A 14,354-nucleotide genomic window follows, 5' to 3' on the forward strand; every position below is an offset into this window, starting at 1 on the left:
GGCCTTTGGGAAATAGAGACTGTATTCCCCAGGAGACCTTGTAGAGCAGCTTAATAGTCCGCTGCTTTTTGGCAAAGAGCTCACGTTAGAATCGCACACACCTATAAGTGTGAGTGTACTGAGAGACTTATTGCTTGTAAGGTACCTAGGATAGAACTTGACATGCAAATAAGTGCTAAACAAGCATTTGCAAAATAGCATAAATTATAAAGTGGTCTCCTGGGGGCCATGGACAGAGAGAATCAGATTGGATTTCACATGGGCAAGAGGATTCCAGAGGCAGGCAGTGTTTTTCACATCTGCCAACCAAGTCCAGCAAACATGTTAGAGGGAGCACACCTGTGTGGAGCCCTATAGCCAGCTTCATCAAGCTAGACTGTCAGGGCACCTTTAAAATAAAAGCGAAATGAGAAATGAATGAACATCTGCCTCTGGACTACATACATCCCTGGGCAACAGCAGCCCCTGAGACCTTGTGACAAGCCTTGTCGGCTTCTTAAAACCAACTCAATAGTTGGTCACATAACCAACTCAAGTCCTATAACCTTGCATACAAACCCCAGCTCTTTAGCTTTTAACTGTGTGCTCTTGGGGAAAACACCTAACCCTTCATGCCTCAGTCCCTTAACTGTATGGTTGGTTTAATATTAAATAAAATGGCACATGCAGAGCATTAGGCCCCAAGGAGCCTTCCCATACAGGTCAGCTACTACTGTGCCCTTTGTGAGCATGGAATGCAGAAAGGCCTGGGCCAGTCTTGGTGATGTGACCACTGTATGTCACAACCACAGTCACGTCCATGAAAAAGGAAAGAGTTCAAGTGAGGCCCAACAGGGTGTAGCCACGTTGTGGTTGTGTGGTTGTGCGGTTGTGCTAGTGCATTTGTTGATCAGCTACTCATTAGCAAGTGCCTGTGGTTAAGAGATAAATCAGGAAGGAGTGTTTGAAACAGAATAACCAATTCATTTACTTATGTCATTTCCAGTAAGTTGGGAAGGGACAGGCATTATTTCATTTCAGAGCATGACACCTAGGCTAGCTCTGGAGATGCTCAGAATTCTTCAGGAGAACATTTTGGAGTTCACAAGCCACAGGCTGGAGACTACAGTAGGCTAGAAAACATGGGAGGCTGAGGTCTGATTACATCTCTGAGTGATTTGATCCTTCCTGCATGAGATATCTTCACACTTCAAAAATTTGTCTTTTAAGGCCAGGAGCAGTGGCTCACGCCTATAATCCTAGCATTCTGGGAGGCCAAGGTAGGCAGATTGCTTGAGCCCAGGAGTTCGAGACCAGCCTGAGCAAGAGCAAGACCCCATCTCTAAAATAGCCAGGTGTTGTGGAGGGTGAGAGCCTATAGTCCCAGCTACTCAGGAGGCAGAGGCAAGAGGATCACCTGAGCCCAAGAGTTTGAGGTTGCTGGGAGCTATGATGCCACGGCACTCTACCAAGACCCACAAAGTGAGACTCTGTCTTTAAAAAAAAATTGTCTTTTACTCAAAAGCCATCCACTTATCATGCAGGCCCAGACGCCCAGGAGCTCTCTCACCAGCTTGAAATTCCTCCTGTTGCTGTAGCCTCTCCACCCGGCCTGGAGGGTCACGGCTGCCCGCCTCTGCTTCAGGAACTCCTGCCTAGAAGAGGAAATGTAAGCCAGAGTCGTGGAACAACCCCAGACATTTGGACTCCTTTGTAGCGGAATTGATTTCAAAAGGAAGAAAGATAACAAAATTTGGGGTAAAATGAAAACAATACATTTTCTCAGAAGCCTTTCTAGACCAAAAGACACAAGTAGATGAAGAACATAAAATTTACTGCGGACAACCCAAATTTGTGAATAATGACAATTAGTTTTTAAACTAATCAAAAAACTCTTCTTCATTTTTTTCTATGCCCCACAAATGATGAAGGGATAAAATTCATTCCTAACTGGTTATTACTTGCCAGACCCCCTTTCTCCAGCCACCACCCAGGGTTGGACGCAGAGAGGAGAGGTGCCTGCACGCAGGTGTGGTGCGGACAGCTGCACAGACTTACTGCATTTCATGTACTGCAACTTACCTGCACGTCACAGATCCTGCATTTTTACAAACTGAAGGTTTGTGGCCCTTGCGTCAAGCAAGTCTATCAGCACGAGTTTTTCCAACAGGGTGTGCTCACTTTATGTCTGTATCACATTTTGTTAATTCTTAAAATCCCTCCTGTTGCGATAGCCTCTTTTTCAAACTGTTCCATTGTTACCACATATGTTATGGTGATCTGTGATCTTTGATGTTGCCATCGTAACTATTTTGAGGTGCCACAGACCACACCATGTAAGATGGCAAACTTTTTTTTTTTTTTTTCCCGCAGTTTTTGGCTGGGGCCGGGTTCGAACCCGCCACCTCTGGTATATGGGGCCAGCACTCTACTCCTTTGAGCCACAGGTGCCGCCCAGTAAGATGGCAAACTCGATCATTGTGTGTTCTGACTGCTCCACAGACTGGCCATTCCCCTATCTCTCCTCCAGCCTTGCTATTCCCTGAGACACAGCAATATTGAAACTAGGCCTATTGATAACCCTACAGTGGCCTCTAAATGTTCAAGTGAAAGAGTTGCAAGTCTCTAACTTTAAATCAGAAGGTAAAATAATTAAGCTCAGTGAGGAAGGCACGTGGAAAGCCTATGAAGGCTGAAAACTAGGCCTCATGTGCCAAAGAGCAAGTTGTGAATGCAAAGGAAAAGTCGAAGGCAATTAAGTGTTCCTCCAGTGAGCATAAAATGATAAGAAAGCAAAGCAACCTTACTGCTGAAATAGAGAAAGTTTGATCTGGAAAGAAGATCACAACAATCACTTAAGCCAAAGTCTAATCCAGAGAAAGGCTCTAACTCTCTTCTGAGAGAGGTGAGGAAGCTGCAGAAGAAAAGTCTGAAGCTAGCAGAGGTTGGTTCACGAAGTTTAAGGCAAGAAACAATCTCCGTGCACCCATAACACCGTAAGTGCAAAGGGAAGCAGCAAGTGCTGACGCAGAAGCTGCAGCAAGTTATTCAGAAGATCTGGCTAAGACAATTGAAGGTGGCTGCCTAAGGAAAAGATTTTCCATGTAAATGAAATAGCCTTATATTGGAAAAAAGTGCCATGTAAGATGTTGATAGACAGACAGGAGAAGTCAGTATCCGGCTTCAAAGCTTCAAAGGACAGGTTGACTCTCTTGTTAGGGGCTAAGTTGAAGCCAGTGCTCATTTACTGTTCTGAAAATCCTAGCACCCTCAAGAATTATGCTAAATCTACTTTGCCAATGCTCTAGAAATGGAGTAACAAAGTCTGGATGACAGCACATTTCTTTACAGTACCGTTCACTGAATATTTTAAGCCCACTGTCGAGACTACTGCTTAAAGAAAAAGAAAGATTCCAAATATTTCTGCTCACTTATAATGCATCTGGTCGCCTGAGAACTCTGCTAAAGATGTACAAAGAGATTAATGTTTTCACGCCTGCTAATACAACATCCACCTGCAGATTAACGATGTTTTCATGCCTGCCAACAAAACATCTGTCCTGCAGCCCAGGGGCCAAGAAGTAATTTTGACTTTGAAGTCTTCTACTTAAGTACACTTATTAAGGCTATAGCTGCCATAGTAGTGATTCCTCTGATGGATCTGGGCAACAAAAATTGAGAACCTTCTGCAAAGGAGTCACCATTCTAGATTCTTCATTAAGAACATCTGTGATTAATGGGATGCGGTGAGTCTGGGCGAGAAAATGAGACCCTATCTAGGGGAGAAATCCCCTTAGGATTAAATCTGACAAAATGTGTAGGATGTAAACACACTTCAGTGAGAAATTTTGAACACATTCCATCCGTGCAGATTTAATGTTTCTTGATTTTTGTGTTTCTCAAAACTTTCATAATGACTCGTACTTGTGAATGATAATAAATGACTATGTTATTGGTTTATAAAAAATACATATATATAATACATAAGTATACATGTATAATAGAAATTAAAGTTTTATAAAATAGTCAAAAAAAAAAAAAAAGAAGCGGGGCGGCACCTGTGGCTCAGTGAGTAGGGTGCCAACCCCATATACCAAGGGTGGTGGGTTCAAATCCAGCCCCGGCCAAACTGCAACAACAACAACAAAAATAGCTGGGTGTTGTGGCTGGTGCCTGTAGTCCCAGCTACTCAGGAGGCTGAGGCAAGAGAATCGCCTAAGCCCAAGAGCTGGAGGTTGCTGTGAGCTGTGACGCCATGGCACTCTACTGAGGGTGACAAAGTGAGACTCTGTCTCTAAAACAAAAGAAGACATAAAGTAGCCCTAAATGAACATTTTAGAACAAAAAATATCCTAATTGGAAAAAGAAAAACTTACCTCATTGAATGAGCTCAGCAACAGACTGGAGAGAACAGAGTTAAGAATCAGTAAGTGTGAGGACAGAACAGCAGAAATTATTCAGCCTGAAAAACAGGGAGAGATAGATGGAAAGAAAGTGAACAGGGCCTCAGGAACCAGCAGGGCTCTAGCAAACAGTCTAGTATTTATGTCATTAGAGTTCTGGAAGGAAAGAAGAAAGTGGCAGCTCTAAAAAAGCTAAATGGAGGAAATGAGGACTGAAAAGGTTATAACTTTGGCAAGAGACATAAACTTACAGATTCAAAACAAAATAAATCCAAAGAAATCCCTACCAAGACACATCACAGTCAAATTTCTGAAAACCAAAGGCAAAAAATCATGAAGGCGATGAGAGGAAAATAGTGCATAACCTACAGGAGGAAAACCAATTTGAGTGACAGCGGGTTTCTCATCAGAAACGACAGAAGGCAGAAGGAAGTGGCACAACATTTTATGCAGAAACAAGTGACCCCACTTTGTGGGGGACATGGCAGGTGGTGACTTGGAGAGGGTCAGTACCTGTGTTTGTAGCCCCGGAGGACTCTCTGGATGCTGACTGCCGCTCTGTCCAGAGCCTGGCTCCTCTGTATCTCCAGTAGACTGTCCTGGTCCTCCTGGGAACAGGAGAGAAGCCATCACAGAGCTGTCCTGCCCTCATCTCTACACCACCTTCCTGGATGCTGTCCCCAAAAGGCAGTGTCTCTCAAGCCAAAGAAGGGACCGTCAGACTGAGCAGCATGTGGCTGCGAGACAGGAGCTGCAGCTACACCTCCCAGCTCAGATTCAAGGACTTCCCACCTCACCTTCCCCTACTCGCTAATCCAACCTGCCAACCTTCATTTCCACTCTGAGGAATCCAAGAGGGGACACATTTACCTGAAGTCGAGCATGCCACTTTGCATTTGACCGTATGAAACCTATGGTTGCTTCAATATAAAAATGTTTCCTGCAACCCGTGAGTGGGACTCAGGGCCTGAGACGGATGGGCCTTATTCATCCCTGGGTGTCACCATGTCCTGGGGTGAGAGGCGCAGATCTGGCATCTCAGCCCCAGAAGACAGGGCTATCTCTGCCGAACACAGAGCTGTGTGGCCCTCCTGTGAACTGTGAGAGGCTGGGGCCTCGAGGGCCCTTCCTGCCTGGACCACACACACTGGGCAACAGAGACAGACCACGCCCAGCAGTGGCCTCAAGGAGAAGCAGGGAAAGGAGAGGTGGAGGGTGGGCACTGGCCTCCTTGACCATCTCTCCACACTGACCTCACCCCAAGGCCCCTGTGGCCCTTGCCCACCCTTCTGGCAGTGCCCTGGGGGATCCTCTCTGCAGGCCTCACCTCCCAGCCACATCAGAAGCCCTCTGCTTCTTCTCCCTGTCTGAGCCCCAGAGTCCCCACACCGGCCTGGCTAGTGCCTAGACAGATGAACAGACAGACTGACTCGAGGGCTGGGGCCAGGAGGTCCCTCTGAGGATAGACGAGGGCAGTCACTATGGGGGGAGAGGAAGGAGCAGCGGGGATGGAGAGGGCAGGCTCAGGTGAGTTGGCAAGGCGTCCTCCTGGCTCCATCTCCTCCTCCTCTTCCCTCTCCCTGTGCTTGTCCCAGGGTTATGAGGACAGGGCACAGGGAGAGTCTTTCCCTGGTGGCTCTTTGACCCAAAGGGCAATCCCGGAGGGCTGCCTGTGCCTGACCCCTGGCTCCTGTCTGTTGTGAGGGAGGCAGGTGGTGGTGAGGCTTGTACAAGCCAACCAGGTACAAGTCAGTTCACGGAGTCAGCACACTGCAGCCTTCCACTGTCGTGCCTGCCCTCTGTGGGCTCTGGAGAGGCTTGAAGCCCCTGCTGCAGGCTCTGACCCCCGGCATGCAGGCAGCCTGTTCTCAGCACATGGGGAGCCCAGCTTGAGTCCCTTGGTGCTCTTGGACTGTGTCTGGGAGGTGCCTCCTCCTTCCCATCTTGCCCTGGGGATTCCTCTCTGAGAAACTTCCTGGACCCCCAGAATCTGGGCTGGCCTTTCTAGGGTTCCCCCCACCTTGATTGCTCCTAACACAACTCTACACCTGGGGCTCCCAAAAGGCACAGAGCTGGCGCCAGCGGCCTTGGCTCAGGGCACATCAGTAGAGACACCAGGCCTGGTGCAAAAGCTGACCAGTCCCACATGCTCTTAGGAAGCTGATTTTGCAAGGTGTCACCTTCAGGAAAATTTTGGTCTTGCCCACTTTCCAGTCTTTGTCTGTCCCCAGCCACATGTCAGCGATGCCTATGGTCATTTCGCGGAACTTGTCTTGAAGCTGCCAAGGAGAAAAAGGGTTGGCTCAAAAACAGAAAAGAAAGAAAGGAAGGAAAAGAAAAGAGAAAAGAAAAAGGCTTGGCTCTGAGCATGTTGAAGCAGAGACCCCCTTAGAGGGTGAGGTCTGGGGATGGGTATCTTCCTCCAATTCCCACCGGCTCCACTGCCAAGGGGCTGCCCTAGGGACAGCGCAAAGGGCCCATCAGGTCAAGGAGTGGGACGAGGTGGGCAGACAGGGCTTAGGCTTCAGGGTCATGGGCATCCCTTGGCCAGGGGCCTCAATACTTGGCCCCAGGCCAGGCCAGACTTCAGGATGGCTGAGGGCTCAGGCGGGAGGGGAAGGACTCTCTGGCCCTAACTGCTCCCTGGCCACACCTCAGCTCCCTGACATCCTGCCTCATGGGAACAGCATTTGCTGTGAAACTGCAGGTGTGTGCTTCAGCTGCTGGGGTCCCCCAGCCCGGGGCGAGTCAGCGGGGCTGGGCGAGCAAGAGGGGCGGCGGGAGGAAGGGCGAGGGAAGGGAAGAAGGACTGAGATCTTGGTGGGGCTGGGGGCCTGGGCACTGGGGGGCAGTAGGAGGCCCTTGGTACTGGGGCTGGAGGTGCCCGACGCAGAGAGGGAGGACCAGGACTGCTCAGAGGTGGCCCTGATCGCGTGATGGTGGACGGTGGCGCACCTGAGCCCGCGCGTCGCTGGGCAGCAGCAGGCGGAACCTCTGGGAGAACTCCGCGAACGAGTAGCGGATGGGGAAGCCCGACTTTCGGATGAGCACGGTCTCCATCATGCCCGAGTAGCGCAGCTGGCGCAAGCACAGCTCCCGGTCGAAAAGCTGCGGGCGGACACGGGCGGCTGAGGGCAGCGGCCGCCCTCTCCGCGGTGGCCACGCAGCACAACACTCCACCGCTCTCAAGATGCACAGAGTACCAGGGACACAGGGTTCTGGGCGTGCACGTCTTGCCTCCCTGCGCGTCTGCTTGGGCGCTGGCCAGAGCATTTCCAACCTCAGCGCCACCCACACCCAGCAGCAGAATGAAGAAATAAATCTCAAACTTAGAGGCAGAAAATATTCTAGTTAGCTTAGTCTCTCCGTCCCCTGAGATGGATAAAGGAGGGATACCTGGAGGGGCCAGCTGGCCGGGGAACTGAGCTGTGCCCTGCTTGGAGGCAGGGGTGGCTGGCATAAGACGAATTTGGGCATGATGCTTTCCTCTGGGCGTTGGGCTTCCGCAGTAGCCCCAAGACTGCAGTGGCTTGGCCTCTAGAGAGGCCCCCTCCACCTAGAGCCATGGGGTCTTTCCGGGTCTCAGGGAAATGCCCTCCAATTGGGTAAGTCTCCCAGCAGGCACCAGTACTTACCTGTGAGACTGAGGACCGGAGAGCCAGGCGCAAGGCTCCGTCCGGCCACAGCGCACAGCCTGGGCCCAGCCCTCAGCTGCTATTTACTGAGCATTTCCTATAGGCATTTCCCAGCGCTCTGCACGGTGGGGGTGACTGGACTCCCACCTTTCACCATCAACAAAAACTGATTCTCACTGGATAAAAGATTTAAACTTAAGACACCAAACTATAAAAATACTAGCAGAGAGTGCAGGGAAAACACTCAAAGATATCGGCTTGGGGAAATATTTTATGAGGAGGACTTCCCTGGCAATTGAAGCAACCCCAAAAATATGTTACTGGGATCTAATCAACTAAAAAGCTTCTGCACAGCTAAGGGCACTACAAATAAAGCAAACAGACTGCCTTGAGCACAAGAGAAGATTTTTGCAGGTTATGATTCCAATAAAGGTCTGATAACTAGAATCTATGGAGAACTCAAATCAGTAAGAAAAGAACAACCAACCTCATTTCTTTGTGGGCAAGAGACTTGAACAGAAATGTCTCTGAAGACTGATAGGCGAAAAAACACATGAAAAAATGCTCATCATCTTTAACATCAGAGAAATGCACATCCAAACCACTTTGAGATATCATCTAACTCCAGTAAGAGTAGCCCACATCACAAAATCTCAAAACTACAGGTGTTGGTGTGAAGGTGAAGAGAAGAGAACACTTTTACCCTGCTGGCGGGACTGCAAACTAATATACCCTTTTTGATGACAGCCTTTTTGGAAAGAAGTATGGAGAATTCTCAAGGAACTAAAGTCGACCTACTATTTGATCCTGCAATTCCATTACTAGGTATCTACCCAGATGAACAAAAATCATTTTACAACAAAGATATTTGCACTAGAATGTTTACTGTAGCCCAATTCATAATTGCCAACTCGTGGAAGTAGCCCAAATGCCTATCAACCCATGAATGGAATACTATGCAGCCAAAAAAGATGGAGATTTTACATCTTTTACATGGATGGAGCTGGAACATATTCTTCTTGGTAAAGTATTTCAAGAATGGAAAAAAAGGCAAGCTAAGTGGCTCACACTTGTAATCCTAGCACTCTGGGAAGCCGAGGCAGGTGGATTGCCTGAGCTCACAGGTTTGAGACCAGCCTGAGCGGGACTCCATCTCTAAAAGTAGCTGAGTGTTGTGGCAGGCGCCTGTAGTCCCAGCTACTCAGGAGGCTGAGACAAGAGAATTGCTTGAGCCCAAGAGTTTGAGATTGCTGTGAGCTATGATGCCATGGTACTCTACCAAGGGCGATAAAGTAAGACTGTCTCAAAAAAGAATGGAAAAAAAAGTATCCAATGTACTCAATACTGTTAGGAAACCAATATATAATCACTTACACATTCATACAAATGATAAAACACCAATATAGTCCAGCAAAAAGGGGGGAAGAGGAGGGAGAGGGGAGGAGAGGGGGGAGGGCAAGTAGAGGGAGGAGAGAGGGTATTTGGTGGGGTCTTGCCTAATGTGCACAATGCAAGGGTACATTTCAAAACAACCAAAAGTAAGTTATAAATGTCTTGCCATAAAAACTATTTAAAAATAGTTTTAAGTAGTAGATTTATCTTTTCTAAGTGTGTAATACTCTCTGTTTGTCTTACTGACAGCATTCAATAAACTATAAATAAACCTTAATCCAACCATTCTAAAAAAAGACAAAGAAAGAAAGTTGGGCACCTGAGGTTCATGTCACTCTTGGGAAGAGGGGATGAGCCTGCCTGGCCCCTCAGCCCCGTTTCCCCTACAGCATGCCACAGGGCAGCTGCCACCAGGGAACTACATCCTAGCTGGAGGCACCCCTCCTACCCAGCAAGTGCGCATCAGCCTTAGGCCTCCCGTGCTGCAGCTCCCAAAGAGGGGGGACAGGGGTTTCTGGGATCACAGTGACTTTTCCCAGTAGTTGAACAAGAGAAGTCTCACATCTTCCTATTGTGGCAAGAAGGGAGATACAGCCTAGATGTCATGGGCAAATCAAATTTCATAGAGTTTTGTTCTTCTCAAAAAGGCATTTCATTTAATGTAATATCTATTCCCTTATAAGGTCATTTTGAGCTGTTTAATATCCTTTCAGATGACATCTCACATTTTGAGGAGTCCCTAGCTCATGGAGCAGGGACCTCTGGGTGGGTGGCCAGCAGGCTTCCACCCCCTTCACTACACAAGAGGCTTGGCGAGCAGGTGACCAGGAGTGGGGTCAGCCCCTAAAGTTCTAGGAGTGGTTGCTGCCACTTATGGAGCGTGGTTTATACACAGGAGATATGCTGCAGACCTCACGCCAATTCTCCCTGCACCCCTGCAGGGAGAAGCAAGTCTGACTTTATGGAAGAGAAAACTGAGGTTCAGGTAAGCAAAGAGCCTGGCCAGCACTTGCAGAAGCTGCTGGCAGGACTAAGAGGACTGACCCAGACGGGCTGCCTTACCCCAGCCTCCTCATGTATACGGTGGGGGCAGCTAACAGATGAAACGCCCCTCCCCGCCCCTGCCCCCAGCCTTCCCCATTACCAGTGGCTTCTTGTATTCGTTGGGCTTGATGCAACGGATGAAGTAGGGCTGGCAGTCAGTCAGGATTTTTATCAGCTTGTCCAGGGACTGCTTAAACTGGCCAGCTAAGGTGGAAGGCCGCTTGGCCGAGTCTGTAGACTGCGGGCAGAAGCACAAGGTGTAACTGAGGCTGGGGAGCTGCCACCAGGGACATGGCTGACCCAGGGAATAGGGAGGGCTTCTATCAAGGTCCCTGCAGGGCATCTATCTATCTATCCATCACAGGTTTCCCAGGTGCCTACTGTGTATAGGTACCCGGCTGCATGCTGGGGACCCAGAGGTGAGTAAAACTGTCTCCTCTGTGCACATCTGCCTGGACCTGTGGCCCTCAGGAGTGAGAGACCAGGAGTGGAGGGTGCCTGGGAGCCCACCTTAAAGAGCTGGCTCCCTGCCTTTGCCTGGCGGATGGTTCCACGGCCCAGCTTGGTCTCTGCCAGCTCCAGATTGAATATCTCCCGCAGGAACTTGTTTTTGGAGGAACAAACCAGGGTGAGGATATCTGTGCTCAGCACATCTCGATTCTTCTCCAGGAATCCTGTGGGGACAGAAGGGTCCACCCATTAGCCCAACTCAGCCATCACCACCACCCACTGGGAAGAAGAGAGCAGTGGGGTGGGGACATAGGACGTCCAGAGGAGCCCCTACTCCATGATGACCACGTTGAAGCCACACTTCCTACCCCTCCACCCTGGCATGGCCACTTATCTCCACCCAGCACCAGGTTGCTGCTACTGTCTACATTTTCAACCACAATCCCCATCCCCACTCCAAGCCCATCTAAGCCACCACCTTCTTTCTGCCTCTGGGGCCTTATGAGGTCCTGCTAGGGATCAGACCCCTGTGACTTGAAGACTGAGACTCCAGAAATGGGGAAGGGGCAGTGTTATAAGCTGAATTGTGTCCCCCCCCCTCAAAATTCATATGTTGAAATCCTAACTCTCCATACATCAGAACATGACTGTATTTTGAGATAGGGCCTTTAAAGAGGCAATTGAGGTAGAAAGAAGGTCATTAATCCAGTGTAACTGGTGTCATAGTGAGAAGAGATTAGGACACATACACAGAGGGAAGGCCATGTGAAGACACAGCAAGAAAGTGGCCATCTACACACCAAAACCAGACACCTCAGAAGGGACCAACCCTGCCCACACCTTGATCTCGGACTCCCAGTCTTCAGAACTGTGAAATAGGGATTTCTGTAGTTTAACCCACCTGGCCTATGATATTTGTCATACTAAGGTAGGTATGGCCCCTGGGAGAGAATACCTCACTTCTCCCTTCCAGCCATGGGTAAGCATGGCCTAGCCCTAGAGCAGGGGCAGAATCTCGCGAGCAGATGCTGAAGATGAGCTGCTTAGATGAGGCCAGGGGCTGCACTCCTTAGACTCCAAGGGCTGACCCCCCAGGGCATCACTTTCCTCTCTTACCCTGCTCCCTTTAAGCTACCCCACCTTTTCGAGGCACACTCTGGACACACCTGCACAGCCTGCTATGGGTCTTGGGAGGCTGCATCAGGGTGGGAAAGGGGAAGGGAACCCGTTCCCCATCTCTGCCTACAGGTGCCCAGGGATGGCTGCACAAGGTGCTGGGAGGGGCAGATGCTCAATGACACCTTAAACCTCTGAGATTAGGCAGAGCCTCCTCTACCCTGGGTGGGGAGCTCCTTGAGTGTTTTGGGGAGAAGGGGAGGGTAGAGGCACTCCTAGGCTCGCTCTAGCAGGCAGAGTAAATGCAGCCAAGGTCATCAGCATAGCAGGTCACCCAAGATTAAAAAAAAAAAAAAAAATGGAGGCTTGGCTTTAAGAGGTATCTCTAGCATTTGCACTCAGAAAATGTAGAAAGATTTATCATATCACATGCTTTAATAAAAGATCTATCATATGCCTTAATCAAAGCATATGTATAAGATTCATGTCAGTTCAAAACATAAAACATAGCCTTGAATTGCTCATGGAAGGTGGGGGATGGGTGCTCATCTTTGTGTCCTAGAACCCTGCAGGTCCCATTGGTTCTGGCCTTGCCCTTTCTGAAGAGCCCAAAGCCAGGATCTGGCAGGAACAGAAGGAGCTGCTCCATTTCTCCCCCTGACCTCCTGACACCTCACCTCCTCTACGTAAGCAGAGCAGCCCTGCTAGGCAAGAATCTGTGTGGATCCACGTCTCCAGTTTGGAGACTGGCACCTGCTCGTGTCTCCACAGGAGCCACAGGGAGTGGCCCTCCGGCATCCGGCTTTCCTGATTTTTTTTTTTTAATAATAAAGTATAGTTTAATAATATAAAGAAAAACTTGAAAATTCTAACTCAGTATGTAAACTTTGGGGCTGGCTGATCAAGAAATAAATTGAAAAGGGAGACATCACAGGAAAATATAGGGCACATAACTACAGATTAAGAGATTGGAAAGAAGTCAGAAACAAAAAAGTATATTATATAAGATTTCATTTACATAAAATCCTAAAAGAGGAAAAAATAATCCTAAAAGAAGCAAAACTGAAGCTATAATAAAGAAAGTGAGGTTCCTTTGGAGTATATTACATAAGATTCCATTTATGTAAAGTCCTGAAAGAGGCAAAATTAATCTTAAAACAGGAAAAACTGAAACTATAAAGAAAGAAGGCAGGTAACTTTGTGTTAACTTTGTGTAAAAATGAATGGAAAAAGTGACTGTTCTAAGTGAGGGTTCTAAGAAAAGTGAGTGTTCTAAGCACACCAGTAGGTTGACCATCGCAAGACCAAAATCATTACTGAGCCTCCCTCAACACATCGAAAACTAAGTCAAACACACACATACCCAGGAGAAATTAAAACATATGTCCACATAAAAACTTATATGTGGATGCTCACAGCACCATGACACATATTAGCCCAAAAGTGGAAACAGCCCAAGTGTCCATCAGTGAATAGCCATACAATGGAGTATTAATCTGCAACAAAAAGTACTGACACGTGTGACGTAGAGGAACCTTGAAAAAATTATGCTGTGAAAGAAACCAGTCACAGAAGAACACTTGTTGTGTAGTTGCATTTATATGAAATGTCTAGAATAGGCGGACACAGAGAAACAGAGACCAGTTGTTGCCCAGCATTGGGATGAAAAGGGGAGTGATGGCTAATGGGGCAATTGGGGGGGAGGAGAATGAGGGAAATGTTCTAATATGGTGGCAATCACGAGTGTACTCTGTGAATATGCCAAGAACCAATGAGTCCTACACTTAAAATGGGTGAATAATACGAATTATATCTCAGTAGAGCTGTTACCAACAAAACAAAACAAAATATCCCTGGCCCATCCCACTTCCTTTCTCCAGTAAAATGCCTCTGTCCCATTGCTAGATCTGCAAGATAACCTCACCTTCTCCACTTCCTTTCCAGTCCCCCTGGAGCCTGATCTTTATTTGGAAGGTGTGTGAGAGGAGCCGCCCTCACCTTCTGCCTGGTAGTATACCTCTCCCGCGAAGTGAGCAATCCCGAATCTGGTGTCGTGGATATTTTTGGACTGCAGGAAAGCCTTGTTGTTTGCGTGGACGCTGTTCAGTTTTTGCAGCATGGTGATATCTGTCCCCTGGAAGAACCCAGATGCCCTATGGACTGAGGTCCCAGAGTCCAGCCACAGGGAGGTCAAGTGGCCCACCCACAGGCTCAAGGGCTCCCTCATGGTGACAAAGCAACCTGGGCTCAGAATGACTGAGGGCTGTCCACAGGCAGAGGAGGAGACTAACACCTAGGGGTAGGTGACCTGCAGTGAGCAAAAGCTGGGCTGGTA

The 14,354-nt window shown here is 48.5% G+C and overlaps 1 protein-coding gene across 4 annotated transcripts in view; it reads right to left on the bottom strand.

Annotated features, from left to right (window-relative positions):
* The window catches only part of MYO7B (myosin VIIB), a 91,288-nt gene that overhangs the window by 24,895 nt on the left and 52,039 nt on the right, over positions 1-14,354 (bottom strand). For all 4 annotated transcript variants that reach the window (XM_053596816.1, XM_053596814.1, XM_053596815.1 and 1 more), the window contains exons 14-20: positions 14,018-14,153; positions 10,964-11,127; positions 10,554-10,691; positions 7,338-7,490; positions 6,563-6,661; positions 4,896-4,990; positions 1,550-1,634 (exon numbers count right to left, since the gene is read on the bottom strand). In XM_053596816.1, coding sequence (XP_053452791.1) covers positions 1,550-1,634; positions 4,896-4,990; positions 6,563-6,661; positions 7,338-7,490; positions 10,554-10,691; positions 10,964-11,127; positions 14,018-14,153 — 870 coding nt within the window. The remainder of the gene's footprint in view (positions 1-1,549; positions 1,635-4,895; positions 4,991-6,562; positions 6,662-7,337; positions 7,491-10,553; positions 10,692-10,963; positions 11,128-14,017; positions 14,154-14,354) is intronic.

This window comes from Nycticebus coucang, chromosome 7 (assembly GCF_027406575.1).
Source record: "Nycticebus coucang isolate mNycCou1 chromosome 7, mNycCou1.pri, whole genome shotgun sequence".
Taxonomy (NCBI): domain Eukaryota; kingdom Metazoa; phylum Chordata; class Mammalia; order Primates; family Lorisidae; genus Nycticebus; species Nycticebus coucang.